At 36.1% G+C, this 16,643-nt stretch overlaps 1 protein-coding gene across 4 annotated transcripts in view; it reads left to right on the top strand.

Moving 5' to 3' along the window:
* Window positions 1–16,643, top strand: part of DOCK4 (dedicator of cytokinesis 4) — a 264,136-nt gene that overhangs the window by 236,273 nt on the left and 11,220 nt on the right. For 2 of the 4 annotated variants that reach the window (XM_042792610.1, XM_032998792.2), the window contains 12 exons: window positions 493–597; window positions 2,885–3,026; window positions 3,652–3,818; window positions 5,124–5,210; window positions 6,761–6,937; window positions 10,525–10,608; window positions 12,410–12,529; window positions 12,880–13,001; window positions 13,268–13,388; window positions 13,908–13,989; window positions 14,213–14,322; window positions 15,460–15,627. In XM_042792610.1, the coding sequence (XP_042648544.1) occupies window positions 493–597; window positions 2,885–3,026; window positions 3,652–3,818; window positions 5,124–5,210; window positions 6,761–6,937; window positions 10,525–10,608; window positions 12,410–12,529; window positions 12,880–13,001; window positions 13,268–13,388; window positions 13,908–13,989; window positions 14,213–14,322; window positions 15,460–15,627 (1,485 nt within the window). The remainder of the gene's footprint in view (window positions 1–492; window positions 598–2,884; window positions 3,027–3,651; window positions 3,819–5,123; window positions 5,211–6,760; window positions 6,938–10,524; window positions 10,609–12,409; window positions 12,530–12,879; window positions 13,002–13,267; window positions 13,389–13,907; window positions 13,990–14,212; window positions 14,323–15,459; window positions 15,628–16,643) is intronic. The other 2 variants (XM_042792612.1, XM_042792611.1) reach the window with 1 other exon arrangement.

The raw sequence follows: 16,643 nt of genomic DNA, 5'->3' as shown, positions 1-16,643 counted from the left end.
AAATGTTAATTGCTATTGTGAGATTTTTACAGGAGCTCACACTTGATGCTTAAATCATTGGAATCTGGTATGATTTGGACACAACTATCTTGAATATGGAAACTGGACTTTGCTGACTAAACTGACCACATTACTACCATGTGTTTGGATGATTAGCAGATTACTGGGTCATATGTTTCAAACTGCATTTGTATTACTTCAATTTTTTATTAAAGATTTATGCATGTTGTCATTAATCTCATATTTTACCCCTTTATTGTATTTAAAAGCTTTTATTTTTTTGATGCTTGGAAACTTTCAGGTCATTAAGAGGTATAATTATTTAATCTGATGTATTCAGAGACTTCTGGATTTCCTTGTTGTTGCTTAGAGATGCACTATAATTCCAGTACTCCAGAGCAGTGTGCTGAAAGACCCTTCTTTTCATGATAGTTTAAGGTAAAAATACGTTTTCAAATAAGACTAATTGTATTCCTTATCAATCTCACCCAGATGATGGAAGCATCTTTGTATGATAAAATTATGGATCAACAGCGTTTGGAGCCAGAATTTTTCAGAGTTGGATTCTATGGGAAAAAGTTCCCATTCTTCTTGAGAGTAAGTGAATTGAAAATAAACAAAATGGAGTAATTCTGGAATTCATGCTGTCATTCATAATGTCTTTCTCTATGTGAGAATCCGATCACACCATATACAAGTTCTTACCCTATGAGAAACAGGGAATTCTTGGTGGTAATTAACAAAATATCCTCATGTTTTCAGGGTTAAGAGAAGGTCCTGTCCAATGGAAAGACAAATGCTAGGCTTTCAGAGTCCCACATAAACTTAATATCCATTTTTTATGTTGAATACCATGCACCTATACTATTCTGCAGATCAACATCTTGTCATTGTGGTTTGTTCCTTTATCCTGTTCTCTTCTGTTTCTGCTGATGGCTGCTCAGAAGGCAGCTGTCAAAAGAGGTATCCCTTGGCAGTGGGACAATCAGTAATTTAGCATTTAAGTAATTACATTCCCAAGTTCATTTTTTTTTAAAAATGATTTAGGAATTCAACATGCTGAATTTAATTGATTATCAGTGTACTAAAGCTGACAAGATACATAAAGTTACTCTTGAGCATTAATCTTAGATTCTGAAATTACTGATGTGCCCTTGGAAATGTTAGTCATGTTATCCTGTTACCCTCGTCCACAGTCTGCAGTGGTTTAGCTGCATTGACTGTCACCCTGGGAAAAGACTGGAATCCATCTTATTCATGGAGCTGCTGCAGTCATAATCCAAGCTCCTCATCCTATGGTAATTCAAATAAGTGATGAAGGAATCTCCTCCGTATGGCGGAGGCCTAAAAGGCCTAATTTTTCTTTGCCTTTGTGGTGGGGAAAATTACAAATTCCAAATGGTAAATATAGCATGAAACTTTCCCCATTAAAAGCAATGCACAAAAAGAGTCTGATGGGCACATAGTTTTTGATATCACATAGTAGTCATCTGAATATAACATCTGTATGAACAAATTTGAAAATGTTAAGTAGAAATAATTTAATGTTTAGATTATTAAAAATATGTCATCTGATGAAGTAAAGGTATTGGGGAAAGTTGCGCAATAGTGCAGTGCTTTCAGACTTGTAAGTCTTGCACTGCTTATGCATCTGCCCAGGAAGTATTTATGCATTTTCCAAGTTCAATGTACATAGCACAGATTTATGCTTGCAGCACCAACAAGGAACACCTCAAAACTTACTACATTTGATTTAATTTTGTTATGGCAAAACAGTTTGTAACTCTTTTACAGAGCCTGGCTGTGTTTGCTATAGAAGGAATAAAGAATAAAGCTTCCATATTTTAATTTGTAGTTGCACAATAACACTATTGCAGTTCATTTCTTGTATCAATTCCTATGAAAGCTTAGGCTTTCAGAATTCAGTGCTTCCTGTCTCTTGTCAAGATACTGTAAAGACAACAACTGTTTCTATCTAAACCTGCTTCAAGAGGAACACATTAGTAATGCCTTTTTAGAATTTTCTAATATAGATTTTAAAATTAAATTAATTTAACAAAGTTTACAGAAAAATGGTTAAGATATTTCCTTATTTCAAACGTGTGCAAGCAGAATGAAACCAAAAAGTGCTGTCCACAGCTACAGGTAGCCCTCAGCATCACTATGGTCTGTGATTAGTTCCAACACATACTCCAAATCCAGGCATCTCATGGTTAATGTAGGATTTGTGTTCTATCTGTATTCATGTTGTGCAATCTCAGGAAAATAATGGTGCAACTTCATAGTGGGCATCCAGGTAAAAGAAATTATGTTGGAGCCAGGAGTATTCTTTTACTTCATATTGCAAAAACTGGATAATTTTTATTTATCAGGTTGATAATCGGTAAATATTTAAGGGATAAGGCAAATTGAATGCATTCTACTATTTTCTTATGCAGTTTTTCTTCAGAATTATATAACTTCAAATCAAAGTTTCCTAGTTCTTCATGGAAATGACTTTCAGCTCATTTCACTGTCTTAACTGTCTCTTCCATTATGGTTTTGTTACATATTTTATACAATCTGACATGTTATGTTAGTTACATACTTTAATCCAAAAAGAAAAATTTCTCCCTTCAGATTTTTATTACAGCTTTAAGTATATTCATTCAATTTTTCCAGATTTTTGAATAAAACATACTTTATATGGTAAAACTTCCTTCTTCCAAGTAACCTCTAGATTTCTTATTTTCATTCTTGCCTTTTGTTTCTTATTTTTTCCTTCTTAAAATTACATAAAAATTGCCTGGAAAGTCTATATTTCAGAGCGTATGTTTGGATCTATCTAACAATACCCAATTATTTTCACATAACTTGCTCTTGTTTTTTTTCTTATTCTGCTCAGAATAAGGAATTTGTTTGCCGAGGACATGACTATGAAAGGCTGGAGGCCTTCCAGCAGCGAATGTTGAATGAGTTCCCACATGCCATTGCTATGCAACATGCTAATCAGCCAGATGAGACCATCTTTCAGGCAGAAGCACAGTGTATCCACATAATCACAAACCCATACACTGCAGTTACCTCTTTCATGCTTTTAAAAAATGTAGGTACACCTATAGCCAGTTTGCCTCCACTGAAATACAGTGTGCCTCCACTGAAATAAATGGTAGGTGAGAACACCCCTGCAGTTTGTCCCAGTTGCTCTATTATGTTTGGAATGTTTCTGTGTAATTGTCGGTTTTATTTTAAAATTCCTTGACAGGTTATTAAGATTTTTACTTTAGTCAGAAATACTTGTAGAACTGTCACCACTGTGATAATGGTGTATCAGTTACAGTTACAGTAATTCAGGTTCTTACAATACAACATAATGTTAGCAAGACATGACATATTGTGTGTAAGAATATATTTAATTAAATCCCTCTACTTCATGTACTATTCCATGTAAGTAGCTCTATTACAAAAATAAATATGTAATTTTCAACAAAACAGTACAAAGAAATCCAAAACCATCAAAAAATCTCTTAGGTTCCTTTCCCAAACCATTAATAGTCTAGAAGCATATCATGAAACACACATTTTTAAAGAGGGTTTATTCTGTCATGCTTCAGGAGTCAATATGCTTTGTTAAGTTAAATGAATGGGATAGCCTTAACTCTTTACATGTAGATTTGCAGATTTATGCAGTGACACCAATTCCAGAAAACCAGGAAGTCCTGCAGAGAGATGGTATTCCTGATAACATCAAGAGCTTTTACAAAGTAAATCACATCTGGCGATTCCGATATGACAGGCCATTTCACAAAGGGACCAAGGACAAGGAAAATGAATTCAAGGTAAAGTACCATGCCCTTTCCCAAGCTACAGGATCTATGGATCTATTTTTAATATTGATAATTGTGTTATAGAAACATCTCAGTTGAATAACGATTCAACTGAGTGTGGTATAAAAAATTCTCTAAGGGAGACAGTAGCTCAGGTTTGAATATTTCACTTCTCATTTTAATTAATATGAAAAATATATGGGATATGGGAAGGTCTTGTTGTATATGGGAATAGGAGAGAAAAAAGTACCCATTTGGTTTTGCATCAGTGATATATAGAAGTCAGAACTGGAGAGAGCAGAGCAGACTCCAGAGAAGTTCATGTGGCAGATGGGAAAACATTGTTAAGTAGGTGATCTGGGGTATGGATAAGATTGCCAAAAGTTATTTCTCCCTACAGCAAGGGAGAGACAGTTTTGACTAAACTGCAGCATAATGTTCTGTTCCTGTGATATTAAGACTAAAAACTACCTCTGAATTTAGAGATTGTCTCAGGGAAGAGCAATAGTTCCTTCCCTAACATGTAAATGACTTCTGTTCCTCATAATAAAAAGTCACACTGGAAATTCATCTTCTATTCTTCTGGTGTAATTTTAATTCTGACCCACTAGAAACACTTACATCCTGATACAGAATATATTCTGGTATTCAGACACACAAAGAGAATTATCCCATAATAATTTTGTTATAAAGTTAGAGGAAATAACTGTAAGGGTAATAAATTAGTTAAATTAAGTCTCTGTTGTCCTCTAATTAAAGCTTAGGGCTTTATTTTAATTGTACAGCTTATATATATTTTATGTAAGCACTGTCCTACATGTTGTTTTATCATTTTTCAAACCTCTTGCACAAAGTGTTTAACAGTAGTACATTTGAGTATCCCATCAGCCATGCATTGTGGAATCTCAATCAGGGCTTCACAGGGGAGAGCTGGTCACTCTGTGTGATCTGTAAGTTGTTCTGCTTCTGAACTTTCCCTCTTCTTCAATGTTATCTCAGAAAGGAAATATTAAAATTCTAATTTAGTTGTGTGACTTTTGGAGATAGGAGAAAACATATAATATAGAATAATACCATGTTTCAGAGTGAAGAATCAGCAGAAGTTACGGCTTAATAGTAGGTCCTAGAAAGTAAGGAGAAAGTGAATGTTGTGGGCTTCTTGGATATATATTTCAGTAGAAATTTGGATGTTAATACTTTTTTTTTTTTTTTAATGTATAGTGTTACTTAAATGAAGGTATTTATAACAAAAACTGGGAATACGTAAGAAAAATATAGAGGCAAATTAGGGAAATAAATTGGTTTTGTATATTGTAGAGTCTATGGGTGGAGAGAACCACACTGATCTTGGTGCAGAGTTTACCTGGAATATCTCGTTGGTTTGAAGTGGAAAAACGTGAAGTAGTGAGTATGAGACTGATGGCAATACATATTGTGGGTTAGTTTATTTCCTTATTCGTATGCTATTTGATGAACTACTTTAAGATTTATTACCCATATCTATAGTTTTAAAGCTGGCTACAACAAAATTATTTAAGAAGTATTTTGAATTGTCTGGTTTCTCTTACCTTGATTCATTTAAACTGTTGAGGAAAAAAGAACTTGAGAACAATAATGGGCAGCCAACGGCAACATTTTGTCAGCAAATTACCTTCTTAACACTCAGCATGATCTAACATTTAATACTGAGAATATCTATAGCTTAACATATCTTTCAGTATTCTTGAAAAGTAAACATTCTCCAAGTTCCTGTACTATAATAAACGCCATATGGGTATATCTCTGTGTCTGCCTAGAGCTCTGTTGAAGTTCCCAGTTCTCAGCATGGGCAGGGAAGCATGCTGACGCAGAACCTGTAGGAATAGGGTCTGATGTAGTAATCTGTTACTGACACATTGTAATTTCTTCTCCTTCCTTGTTGTTATATTTCTCAGAAAATCCTTAAATACGTTTCAAGTGTATTTGGAGGAGTGCTCCTCCTATAAAGATCTCTAAATAATTGTTGAGCCCAGGAGTAGAACTATTTCCTTGCTGTCAAAGTCAGTCTTACAATAGTCCCATTAAATATAGGGATGCCATTGTATAACTGATTTTCTCTAAAACTTGTGGTTTTCTTTTATAATAGCAACAAAATGTCATTCATTCACCATCCTGATATTCTCCTGTAGAAAAACAAAAATTAAATTTAGTAAAAATCAAAAAATTCTGTGTAACATGCGAAATTTTGTTAGTTGACACTTAGCAAATCCTTGCTAGGTTATTATGACCCCTAATATGAAGGTCCTGAGTTTACTATCATGTTACCATTATGGTCACCACTTCCAAAATTTAACTGTAACAACTTTTCCTGGGCATGTACAGCTCATGACTCAGATTTATGTTTGTATGTTTTGGTAAAGTATAGCAACTGCAGGCCTGTACTTTTCCTATTGCTTAGCTTTTCACTTTTCCTTGCAGGTCACGCTACCTGTGATAAAAGCTTCCTCACCCTCTAGAGAGGACAGGCACATCCCGCGCAAGGACTGCCCTTGACTCTAACTTGTTTATCAAAGCTTACATTCTCAAATACTCAAACCTTACATTCATACTTCTCATCCTTCTGTCTAGTTGTTGACTTCAGTTTGGGTTGGGGAACTAGTATTCCAAGAGTTCCACCACAAGCTGTGAGCGTTTTGCAGCAAGGGCCGAGTAATCTGTCAAGGTCAGATAATGAATCTATGGAGAGGGATGGTTGTTTATTTTGGTCCTTGATTACATGACAAAATTAATTCTCTCTGTGCTTAGACTGTATGCTCAGAGAGTGTAGCCCAGGTGAGAAGAAATTTTTCTGCCCCAATACTCTAGAATATGGAATAACATTGTTTTCTTTTAAGAAATCAAAAATTACCCTTAATATATTTAATCTTTCAACTGAAGATTAAGTATGTTTGCAATGTTCCTCACTCCCCTTTCAGGTGGAAATGAGTCCCCTTGAGAATGCCATTGAAGTCTTAGAAAATAAGAACCAGCAGCTGAGAACACTGATTAGTCAGTGTCAGACTCGACAGATGCAAAATATTAACCCTCTCACAATGTGTCTAAATGGGGTCATTGATGCAGCGGTTAACGGTGGAGTTGCTAGATACCAAGAGGTAAGGAATTTATTTTCTGCTTATTAAAAATCTGTCATAAGACAGTCTCTTACTGATTTCTTTTTCTGTATGGATGCAGCTCCTCTATATGAATTGAGGACAGAAAGTAACATATCAATAATGGTTTTAATTATACCTATACTGCAGTTTTGGGTGAGGTGATGTTATATATATATAGCTTTACTAAAACAATTGTTTTGCTGCAGATAGTATTATAAACTTACTCCAGTGATGAGTCAATTCCCAATTACCTTGTATTCTTTAGTGGTTCATTTGGGGATTGTTAATGAAAAAGTTAATTGTAACTATATTACACTATATTCCTTCCACCTTACCCTTCAAGGTCAGGGGCTACTTCTGGCCAAACAGCAAATTTACTTTTGTATGCTGGCATTCTAATTTTAAGAGATATATATGTATATGTGTGTGTGTGTGTGTGTATATATATATATATACACACACACATATATATGTGTATATACATGTATATATATCATATATATCAAATTCTTAACAAGACATTTATTATCTTGAAGGATCATATTTTTCTAGATCTTCCTTCTTTCTCTTATCCAGGTTTTTAAGGAAAGCTATTTTCTGGAAAAATCTAGTAAGAAATAATACACCTAATTAAGAAATGTCTAATGCTGGATTTATTTCCTAAAGTTGCTCCTTGTTATTATCAGTTCTGAGTCACCTTAGGAGAACCCTAAATGTTTGGCATCCTGTATTTCCACAAAATTCTGTGGAATTTTGAAACCACAGTAAAAATAAAGGAAGGATGTTTGTTTTTGTTTTTGTTTTTTTTTTCAGCCCAGCTTGATCTGCCTCTTTCTCCTAATAGTCTTATGAAATACCTGAGTCTGCCTGTTGTTCCCTTTCTATTGAAAATGTCAAGTTGAATGACATTCTGTCCACTCATCTCAAAGGCTGCAAGATTCAGTGTTCACTCAACAGCGTTAAATTTGATAAAACTGCATCTAAATGAAACTACAAGAAACTGAGTCTGCTATAGTGCTAGAATCTGTCATCAAAACTGCAACGTTATGAAAATTGTGAGACTAAAGCAAAGCAGTACTGTGTTTGATGTTTCCCAGCTGCCTTTAAACAACAACAAAACTGTTTTGCATAGTAAAGCACCACAATGGGAGTCCCTTGAGACATACAGTCATGTCAGAGCTATGTCTGGTTTGAATTAGCAGTGTTGGATCTAGCTCGGTGTCACTGCATAGCTTTCCATTCTTCACGAGCATATTAAAGGTTCTAGCTTGCTCCTTTCTCATTGTTATACTTAGCTGCAATTCTTGATCTCCTTGACAGTCTTCGTGTTTTGATTCCCCTCTGCCCTCTCCCTCTTGCTATACATCTAAAAACAGGACATTTCACCAGTTGGTGTTGTGAACACCAAAACTGATAGCAATAGATGTGAGATTTATTTTTTATTTTATTTCACCCCTCATTCTCTTTGCATGTTCCTTTTTCAGTCTTTACATGTTTTCCTGCCTTTTTGCCACTTCTTACCTTTTACCTTCCTTGTTTTCCTCTCCACTGTGAATGCTTTTCTCTGCCTATTTGTTTCACTTGCTTTTGCCCTGAACAGAGCTCAAAACTCAGTCAGTCATGGAGTATGTGGTCTTGAGGAAAGCCTGACAGCCATGTCTTCACAGATATCTTCCTACCTCTCAGGCAACTTGCAAGCTTTAAGAAGTGTTAAGACCCAGCAAATAACATCCTTCAGCCAGCTCCTGCCGCCTTCTTGATTCTTCCCTTTTTTGTTTCCTCCTGTTTTCCTTCCTCTCCTAGTGGGATAAAAAGCAGCTATCTCTAATTATTCAGCACTTTAGCTGGTGTTGCAGGTGTTAAAGTTATGCTTTCACTGGTTTCAATACAGGAACAGATTCCAGGAAAATCTACAGAAGTAACAGCTATTATGCAGCACCTTTATGTGTGCTAAAAAATGGCTGTAGACTGAACCACTGTGGGTTTTTATTTAATTTTTCTAAACACTGCTGGAAAAGCATTAAGAGTGTGTTTTGTGCCCACTAATGTCTATCAAACTGGAATTTGTACTATAACTCACATTTCTTTTGGCTCCTTTACATGTGCTAGAAGAGTAGAGGCACCTTCATGATTAATTAATGGAAGGCACCGGTTCCAAGAATGTTACTGGATTTAATAGAATTCTGATTTTTTTTTTTTTTTTTTGCTAAAGTACTGTTGATTTTGTTTGAAGTTAGATTATTACATCTCTGACTCATGTTACAGATCTGTATAAATCTCAGCCTAAAGCCACTGGGATACCACCTCCTTGATACTGAAAGAACATTAAGCTTGTAGCTGAGGGAAAAAAAAAATCAGCTGGCAGAAGTTTGGGATTTGGGATTTTAGCAAGTGTAAGAGGGTTTCTTTTAACATTTTAAACATGGATTCTTGTAATTCTGCTTCTCTGCAGTGAAAGGACAATGTGAAATAAACATTCTTCATTACAGTATCAGCATTTTCTAGATAGGTCTCAGCACTTCCTTGTTATGGGTTGTCACAGAATGAAATTTTGGAACTGGATCAGAGAAAGGAGTATATTTACCTTTAGCTCCAGTGCTCCCCATATTTACAAATGATTCTGCATAGCAAAGATTTTGACAGCTAAATCTAGATGGAGAACCTTCTAAGAAGTATATAAGGGAAATGCTAAGACAGGTGCAAAATGAAAACACAGCACAGAGCAGCCACTATTATACTCTCATACATACAGTTTTTGTGACAAATGCATTTTTGAGAAGGTCTAGAAAGCTCTCAGATGAGCAGCTGGGCATTTTCTTTACAGAATAGTGTCAAGAATTGTTGTAAATTCAATATAATCCCCTTGGAGGGTAGAAGAGTTGCCATGTTAAGAAAGATGCAATCATGAACAAACAGGGGACAGCAATGTCCAGGCCATCACTGATGGGTAAAATGACTTTGGGGTACTATAGCTGGTACAATTTGAGCATTGGAGATGGAGTAGAAAGTCATGTAAGCTCATGAACACACCTGGATGTTGGTTGGATGCTCCTAAAGTGAAAAGTGTGGCTTTTTAACATCAGTGTCACTGAGTTCTTTAAACATTATTTATATTAATGGTGATTAAGATAATGTCACAGCTCCAATACGTATAATAGCATACAGTTCCACACTGTTCTTAAGGTATCTTTATATTTCAGGAGTAATGAAGCTCCTAGTATGAAATAAGAGAAAAATCGAACTCTTTGTAATTATTTGAAACTCCTATGTCACACTTAATGGGGAAGAGATATTTAGTTCGGGTCACCTGTGTTTGGTTTCAACTCTGCTTTGCAGGCTTTTAAATTTACTTCAGGATCTGTACTGAATATTGAGCAGCTAGTAAATTCCACTCGAAAGTAGCTACATTTTATTTGCCCAAACTTGCCACCAATGCATATGTGAATAATTAATTATTTAGCATTTATTATCATTTATTACAGTAGAAATGAACTTTTATTTCAAAGATATGATTAGAAACTTGTTTTTATTTAAAAAAGTGATGTGTTTTTACTTTCTTTGTTACCTTGTGATTTTATTCTGCTTAGGCATTCTTTGTCAAAGAATACGTCTTGAACCATCCAGAGGATGGAGAGAAGATCACACGTTTGAGAGAGCTGATGCTTGAGCAGGTAAAATGAGGAAAGGAGTGACTAGGTGATGGCCTAATCAGCTGTTCCATCTAAAAGTGTCCCAAAATAAAATATACAATTTTAGAGGTTAATAATTGTGCAGTAGTCTTCAATATTTTCTGAATTAGATTCCAAGTAGAGAGTAACTTTCTATACAAGCAGGTTTCTGGGTCACGTTAATATTTTTTCACCAGTCTTTTTCATCATTATCTCAAACACTTCAAACTATTCTAAATCAAAGGTTGAATGAGAGGCAAGTTTGTCTTGTGATGCTTATATGCAGATATTTGGACAACATATCTCACCACTACTACAGAATAAACTTTATGTCATTGCAGTGTTTGATGGCTTCAGCAGATATTTGTATGTCGTATTTTACCAATACTACAGAACAAACATTTTCATTACAAGGCTTAGCATAAGAGAAAAAAAAAAAAACAAAATCTTATTACAATGGAAGATATCTAATAACAATTGCTAAAGTACGTAAACAGTGAAATAAACACCTAAGTGATTAAATTACACAGATGAGTATTCTATGCATTTATGATTTTTGTATTATTTCTTCATTTATTTATAAGACAACAACCTACCAGGCTCAAATATGAAGAGTCTCCATTTGGAAATGCTGAAAAAAATTATTTTGACCAAATGTTCTTATTAAGAATTTCAGCTTTTTTTAACTGACATTTACCTATCTTTGTTCTATGCAGCATGATGAAATTTCAGACTTTATTACCAACTTGGAATAAAGAAGTCAGAGTATTGGAATTTGGCAGAATGGGAATTCAATTTTTTGTTAGCAGTGTGGTATCTTTTGGCCAGATCAGCCGAAGGACAGATCCGCAGACAGTATAAATCAGAATAGGTTCACTGAGCTCACTTTAATTTATTTTAGATAATGTATAGCAGTTTAGATTGCAGTTTTGTTTTTTTAAAACTATAGTTAATCTCACTAACCCTTACAGTTAATTGGAGTTAATAACTTCCTATGACGAGAATGTGACTTCCGAGAGGCAGCAGTTAAGCCCTGCCTGGCAGCCACCGACGATCTAACAGAAGCGCGGAGCATTCGGCAGGCGCGGGGTGGCTGTGTGTGCGGACAGATGTGCGGCCGTCCCGGCCGCCGGTCAGCGATGCTGTCTGTGCAGCTGTGTGCACACTCGCAGCCTGCCTGAAAACGTCAGCTAGTAGCTCTCATCCAAAGATATTACAGCATGGTGTAGCTATTTTGTTTTTAAATTTGAGTTTATCTGATTCCTCGTGTAACTGATTCAGTATTTTAAATGCCTATGACCAAATTTGAGCAAGATTAGAGTTTTAGAAATGTTATTCTGAAGCTTTTCGTGGCTCGTGTCAAGAGTATACATAAAGCTACCACTTACTGAGGTCTCTGGGGAGTTGGAATAGGCTAGGGAACCATGGGCTTCATTGAAAATATATTACAGGGTCTCTGATGGATGTGGCAATTGCTGGTGTTTCATGTTTTTTATAACTGTTCTTGTAGAAAACTGATTTTATCTAGAGTTTAGAACTGCTTCTTTGTAAAGTTGCCATTTAGCCAGATTTTTCACTGCATTATCCATAATATTAGAGTTGAATTCGCAGAGGCTAAATATTTGGGAAAGTTGAATACAAAATGGGATGAGGTATAAATCGTCTTCTGTATTACTGGTTTTAGTCCTAGGCCTTGTTTGATTATGGGTCTGCCAGGGATTTAGATAGATCCTTTTAATGCAACGTGCAAAGAAAATGGATCAAAAATATTTTTTTCCTCTCTTTCCTCCTGTCTCTTCTTCAGGCCCAGATTCTAGAATTTGGCTTAGCGGTGCACGAGAAGGTGGTGCCACAGGACATGAGGCCGTTGCACAAAAAGCTGGTGGATCAGTTCTTTGTGATGAAGTCAAGTTTGGGAATACAGGTATGTGAGCAGGTGTATGGATAAACAAGGAGATCGTCTAGCTGCAGTAAGGGTTGTTTAATTTGCCTAAGCAACAAATAGTGACATCTTTCGGTTGTTTGTCCACATTACAACTTGTAGCATTCTTATGGTACCACAAAGCAAAGAGAAAGTTAATAAGCTTTCCATACAGTGCAGAGAAAAATAGCCATGTTTTAGTAAAGGGAAAGTATCATCAGCAAAAACTTAAAATATTTTTCTTACTATTGAAGAAGGTGATCCAAAATGCAGATATAAGTCCTCAAATTACTATCTTAATGATTAATGACATTACGTTCATTTTAATTAATATTCTTTTAACAACTTGCCAGGAATTTTCTGCCTGTGTACAAGCTAGCCCTGTTCATTTCCCAAATGGAAGTCCTCGTGTATGCCGAAATTCCATACCTGTTTCAATGAGCCCTGATGGTGCCAGGGTAATACCACGACGCAGGCAAGTTAAAATACTAGAAATTGGTGGATTTTTGTAACTCATGGAGGGTGACCCTTAAAATACTTTTGTTGTTGCACGCTTCTTTGTGTGGTCCACCTGAAGTTATTTTCAGTCATTAGCAGCTAAGATTATATGTATATATTCTCTCTCTCTCAACTAATAAATCCAAATTAAACTGTAGAGATTAATAAACGTGTGTTTTCACGTGAAAAATTGTGATTGGTAACTAGAGTTAACCATTTTGTACCTCATTATGCTTATAATAGTCCCTTGAGTTACCCAGCTGTCAATCGGTATTCATCCTCATCACTGTCATCGCAAGCTTCTGCTGAAGTCAGCAATATCACTGGGCAATCAGAAAGCTCCGATGAAGTTTTTAACATGCAGGTACAAATTGCTGTTGTTCTTCAGACTAAACAGAATCTTTCTTATAAGGCTATTTACTACATTAATTCTTCTATTATTAAATTCAGAAATCTCAGTTACTGCTGATACTTCTTTCAAAAAACAAATCAGTTAAGGAGGTTAACAGCCCATTTACATAGAACAATTTTTCATGTAACTGTTTCTTCTTCTTTAACTTAGAGCATGGATTTTTTACAAAAGTAATAAGCAGCAGTGCACTACAATGCGGTCATCTGACCTTACATAGACTTTTCTGTCCAGTTGTCACAGTTCCGATGTAATTATTTTAATATATTAATTGCATTTCCGTTTATTCAATATTTTACTATTTCTTTGTGTAGTTATATTAATGCTCCTTATACTGGTTTGCTCGTTTGAAATACTGAGAAACTAGTCTAAAAAATTACATGTTCTTTGTTTTAGTGAAAAGTATGTTACAAATTCTTGTTTTTCAAAACAGTAAGTGTGATGTAGTAACAACAGCTTCTCTTCTATACGCAGCCTAGTCCGTCTACCTCAAGCCTGAGTTCTACTCATTCTGCTTCACCTAATGTGACCAGTTCTGCTCCATCCAGTGCCAGAGGTCAGTGTTCATCTCCTGTGGTAAACCATATTAAATGATTCTTGATACATTACACAGCTGGTGTCATTACACTGAATGGTATCACTGGTCGGACATCAAATTTAGCCAGTTGTTTGAGGAATATGAAATACTGGGGACAGAGGATTTCTCTGTCATAAGCATAGAATTGAAATGTCTCAGTTTCACTGCATGAATTTAATCACTTGACATAATTATATTCTAGCTTCTCCTCTGTTGTCTGACAAACATAAGCATTCCCGAGAAAACTCTTGCCTGTCGCCCAGAGAGAGGCCCTGCAGTGCCATCTACCCTACACCTTCAGAAACTTCACAGGTAGGAAGCTTGTTGGGAGTTCTCTGAACACAAGTAGATAAGAAGATGATAAAGGCACTTGCTGCACCTTGAGTTAGATTCAATGTATGCTTGCTGCTGTTAATTTTCAAGGTTTTTTGGAGGGGTTTTATAGGCAAATGCTCTGAAATATTTTACATGAAGGAAATGTGAATAGAATAAATAGTGCTTGACCACATATCTGGGTTTTGATATTTACTCACTGCAGTGAGAGAGTGATGCAAAGGCTTACCAGATGACACAGCCTGCTTGAGTGAATCAGCAGCATTTGTTCAGCCTGGGGAAGAAGAAAGAAAGAAAAACTGTTATCACAGTAGTTGTCCATGCTGACCTGCCCTTTATTTTTTCTAAAATAGCTAATCGTAGCCACTGTGAGATAATAAAGCACTCCATGTGGCAATTCCTATTTTTCATTGTAGTTTCAGAAAAGAAAGATGGACATTTTGTTACTCCAGAGAAAAGAAGGAGTTGTGATCTTACCTTAAAATTACTGTTACATAGGTCTGTATGAAATTTGTATCTTTTGAGTTGTCTGAAATGCAAAATGAGCTTGGTGAGCTGGCCAGTTTTGAATGCTTACTTCATCTTTTCTTCTTAATGGACCTACTTTCCTCAAGTGATTTCCTTTAACACAGTTCCTGTTTTAGTCCAGGCCATCACACAGTGCACCTCTTGCTGAAGCTGAGAAAGACAAGAACATAAATACAGTCTGAAAGGCCCTCCTCTCAACACTCGCATTTCCACCAGAAATTTTGCCTCTTACATAAAACAACTTAGTAGTCCAGGATCCTTTATTTTAGAAATTATTTGTTGGTTTCTCATTATCTGTATTCTTGTGCCTTACTTCTTCAGTTACTAAGTTGGCTCTTGATTTAATTTTTTCCTCTTTTCTGTTTAAGTAAGTCCTCATGCTGTTGCCTGAGGGCTTAAGAAATAATACTGAAGCTTAGGCAGACTTATGGGCAGTTCTTGGGAGCTACTTACTGATATATCTACTAAGCACTTTCTCAGTGGTAGTAGAGCCAAACCAACATACAGGAAAGACCAGGAAATGTTCTTTAAATGAAGCGGTTTTACAGTTTGCCGCAAAGAAAAAAACTATCCCATTTTTGCTCCCAGACTGCAAACTCTTGCTTTGTCAAGTGGAATGCGACTTCTATCCCCCACTCTACCCGAGATTCGATAAGGGAGGCTGAGGAACTCGTAGGCCCAGTCTCCACTCTCTCTGAGACTCGCCCAGCAGGAAAATCTCCCAATCTGTCTCTCCCCTCAGTGTCCCAAGAAAGGGTAAGTAGAAAATTAACTTGCTCGTACAGTGAAGTATGTTTCAAAGGTGAGAAGATCTGACGGTTTCTTTCTGCCCTTATAACCATAAATGAGGATATACCTTTATGGGGAAATGTGCAATTTCTTTCTCTGGAGCTCTATTCCCCGAACAGTAAAAATGGACTGTGATCAGAAACAAAATTCGGATTCTCTGTTTCTGATTAAGAAAAGAGAAAAAAAATCCTCAGGACAATTGTAAGGAGAGATCTTAAAGATACCTGCAACTCTCATTAGAATTTAGATGCTCAAACTGTTCCTTGTCCTTTCTATTTTTATTCTAACACCAGTTAACTTCAACAGTCTTGGTTGGAGCTTCACACTAAGTTAATGAGGAAAGGACCACCCATTTGTGAACATCTTTGTTACAGCTTAGTGAATACAATTTTTGCAATAGTTTTTCAACTGGGAAAAATGAGATACACAGGCAAATTCCTGCACTTCAAGTCCTTTCAGGCCATAGCTACCTCATTTAAGGAAGTTTGATAGGCTTCATAGAATAGGACCACAGCACTACTGCATTGCTTCCCTCATTTGAAATTGATGCTCAAGTTATCAATGTACAGCTGCTTTCAGTCAACATCCGTTTGTGCTTACTTTTTGATCTCTGGCTGAGCGATTGCACAGTGTCTCTCCAGCTCTTCCCATACTCTGAAGAGGAATGCCTGCTGTCATTGACTGGTCAACAAGCCTCCTTAGTTTTTGCACTATATCTTCTTCCTAATGGATCTATCTGGGTTTTCACATTTTGGAGTTTTTTTGCATCATACTAAACATCCTGTGATTGCTCTTGTTCTTCCATATGGTTTTATATCTCATTATTTTAGTATGTCCTTGTTTCTCTGTATTTCATTCAGCTTTTGCCTCTTTCCTCCATTTTCAGTTGCTTTTTCAGCCTTTCCTCTTTACCTTCACAACAGAAAACAGACTTCAACACTTGCCTACCAGATCCTAGTGCACTGCAGACTCACTAGGCACTG

The sequence above is a fragment of the Tyto alba genome, unplaced genomic scaffold, assembly GCF_018691265.1.
Source record: "Tyto alba isolate M040663 unplaced genomic scaffold, T.alba_DEE_v4.0 Super-Scaffold_2, whole genome shotgun sequence".
In the NCBI taxonomy this organism is placed as follows: Eukaryota; Metazoa; Chordata; class Aves; order Strigiformes; family Tytonidae; genus Tyto; species Tyto alba.
The sequence above is the reverse complement of the archived record's forward strand: the minus strand, read 5'-3'. Positions and strand labels throughout refer to the sequence as shown.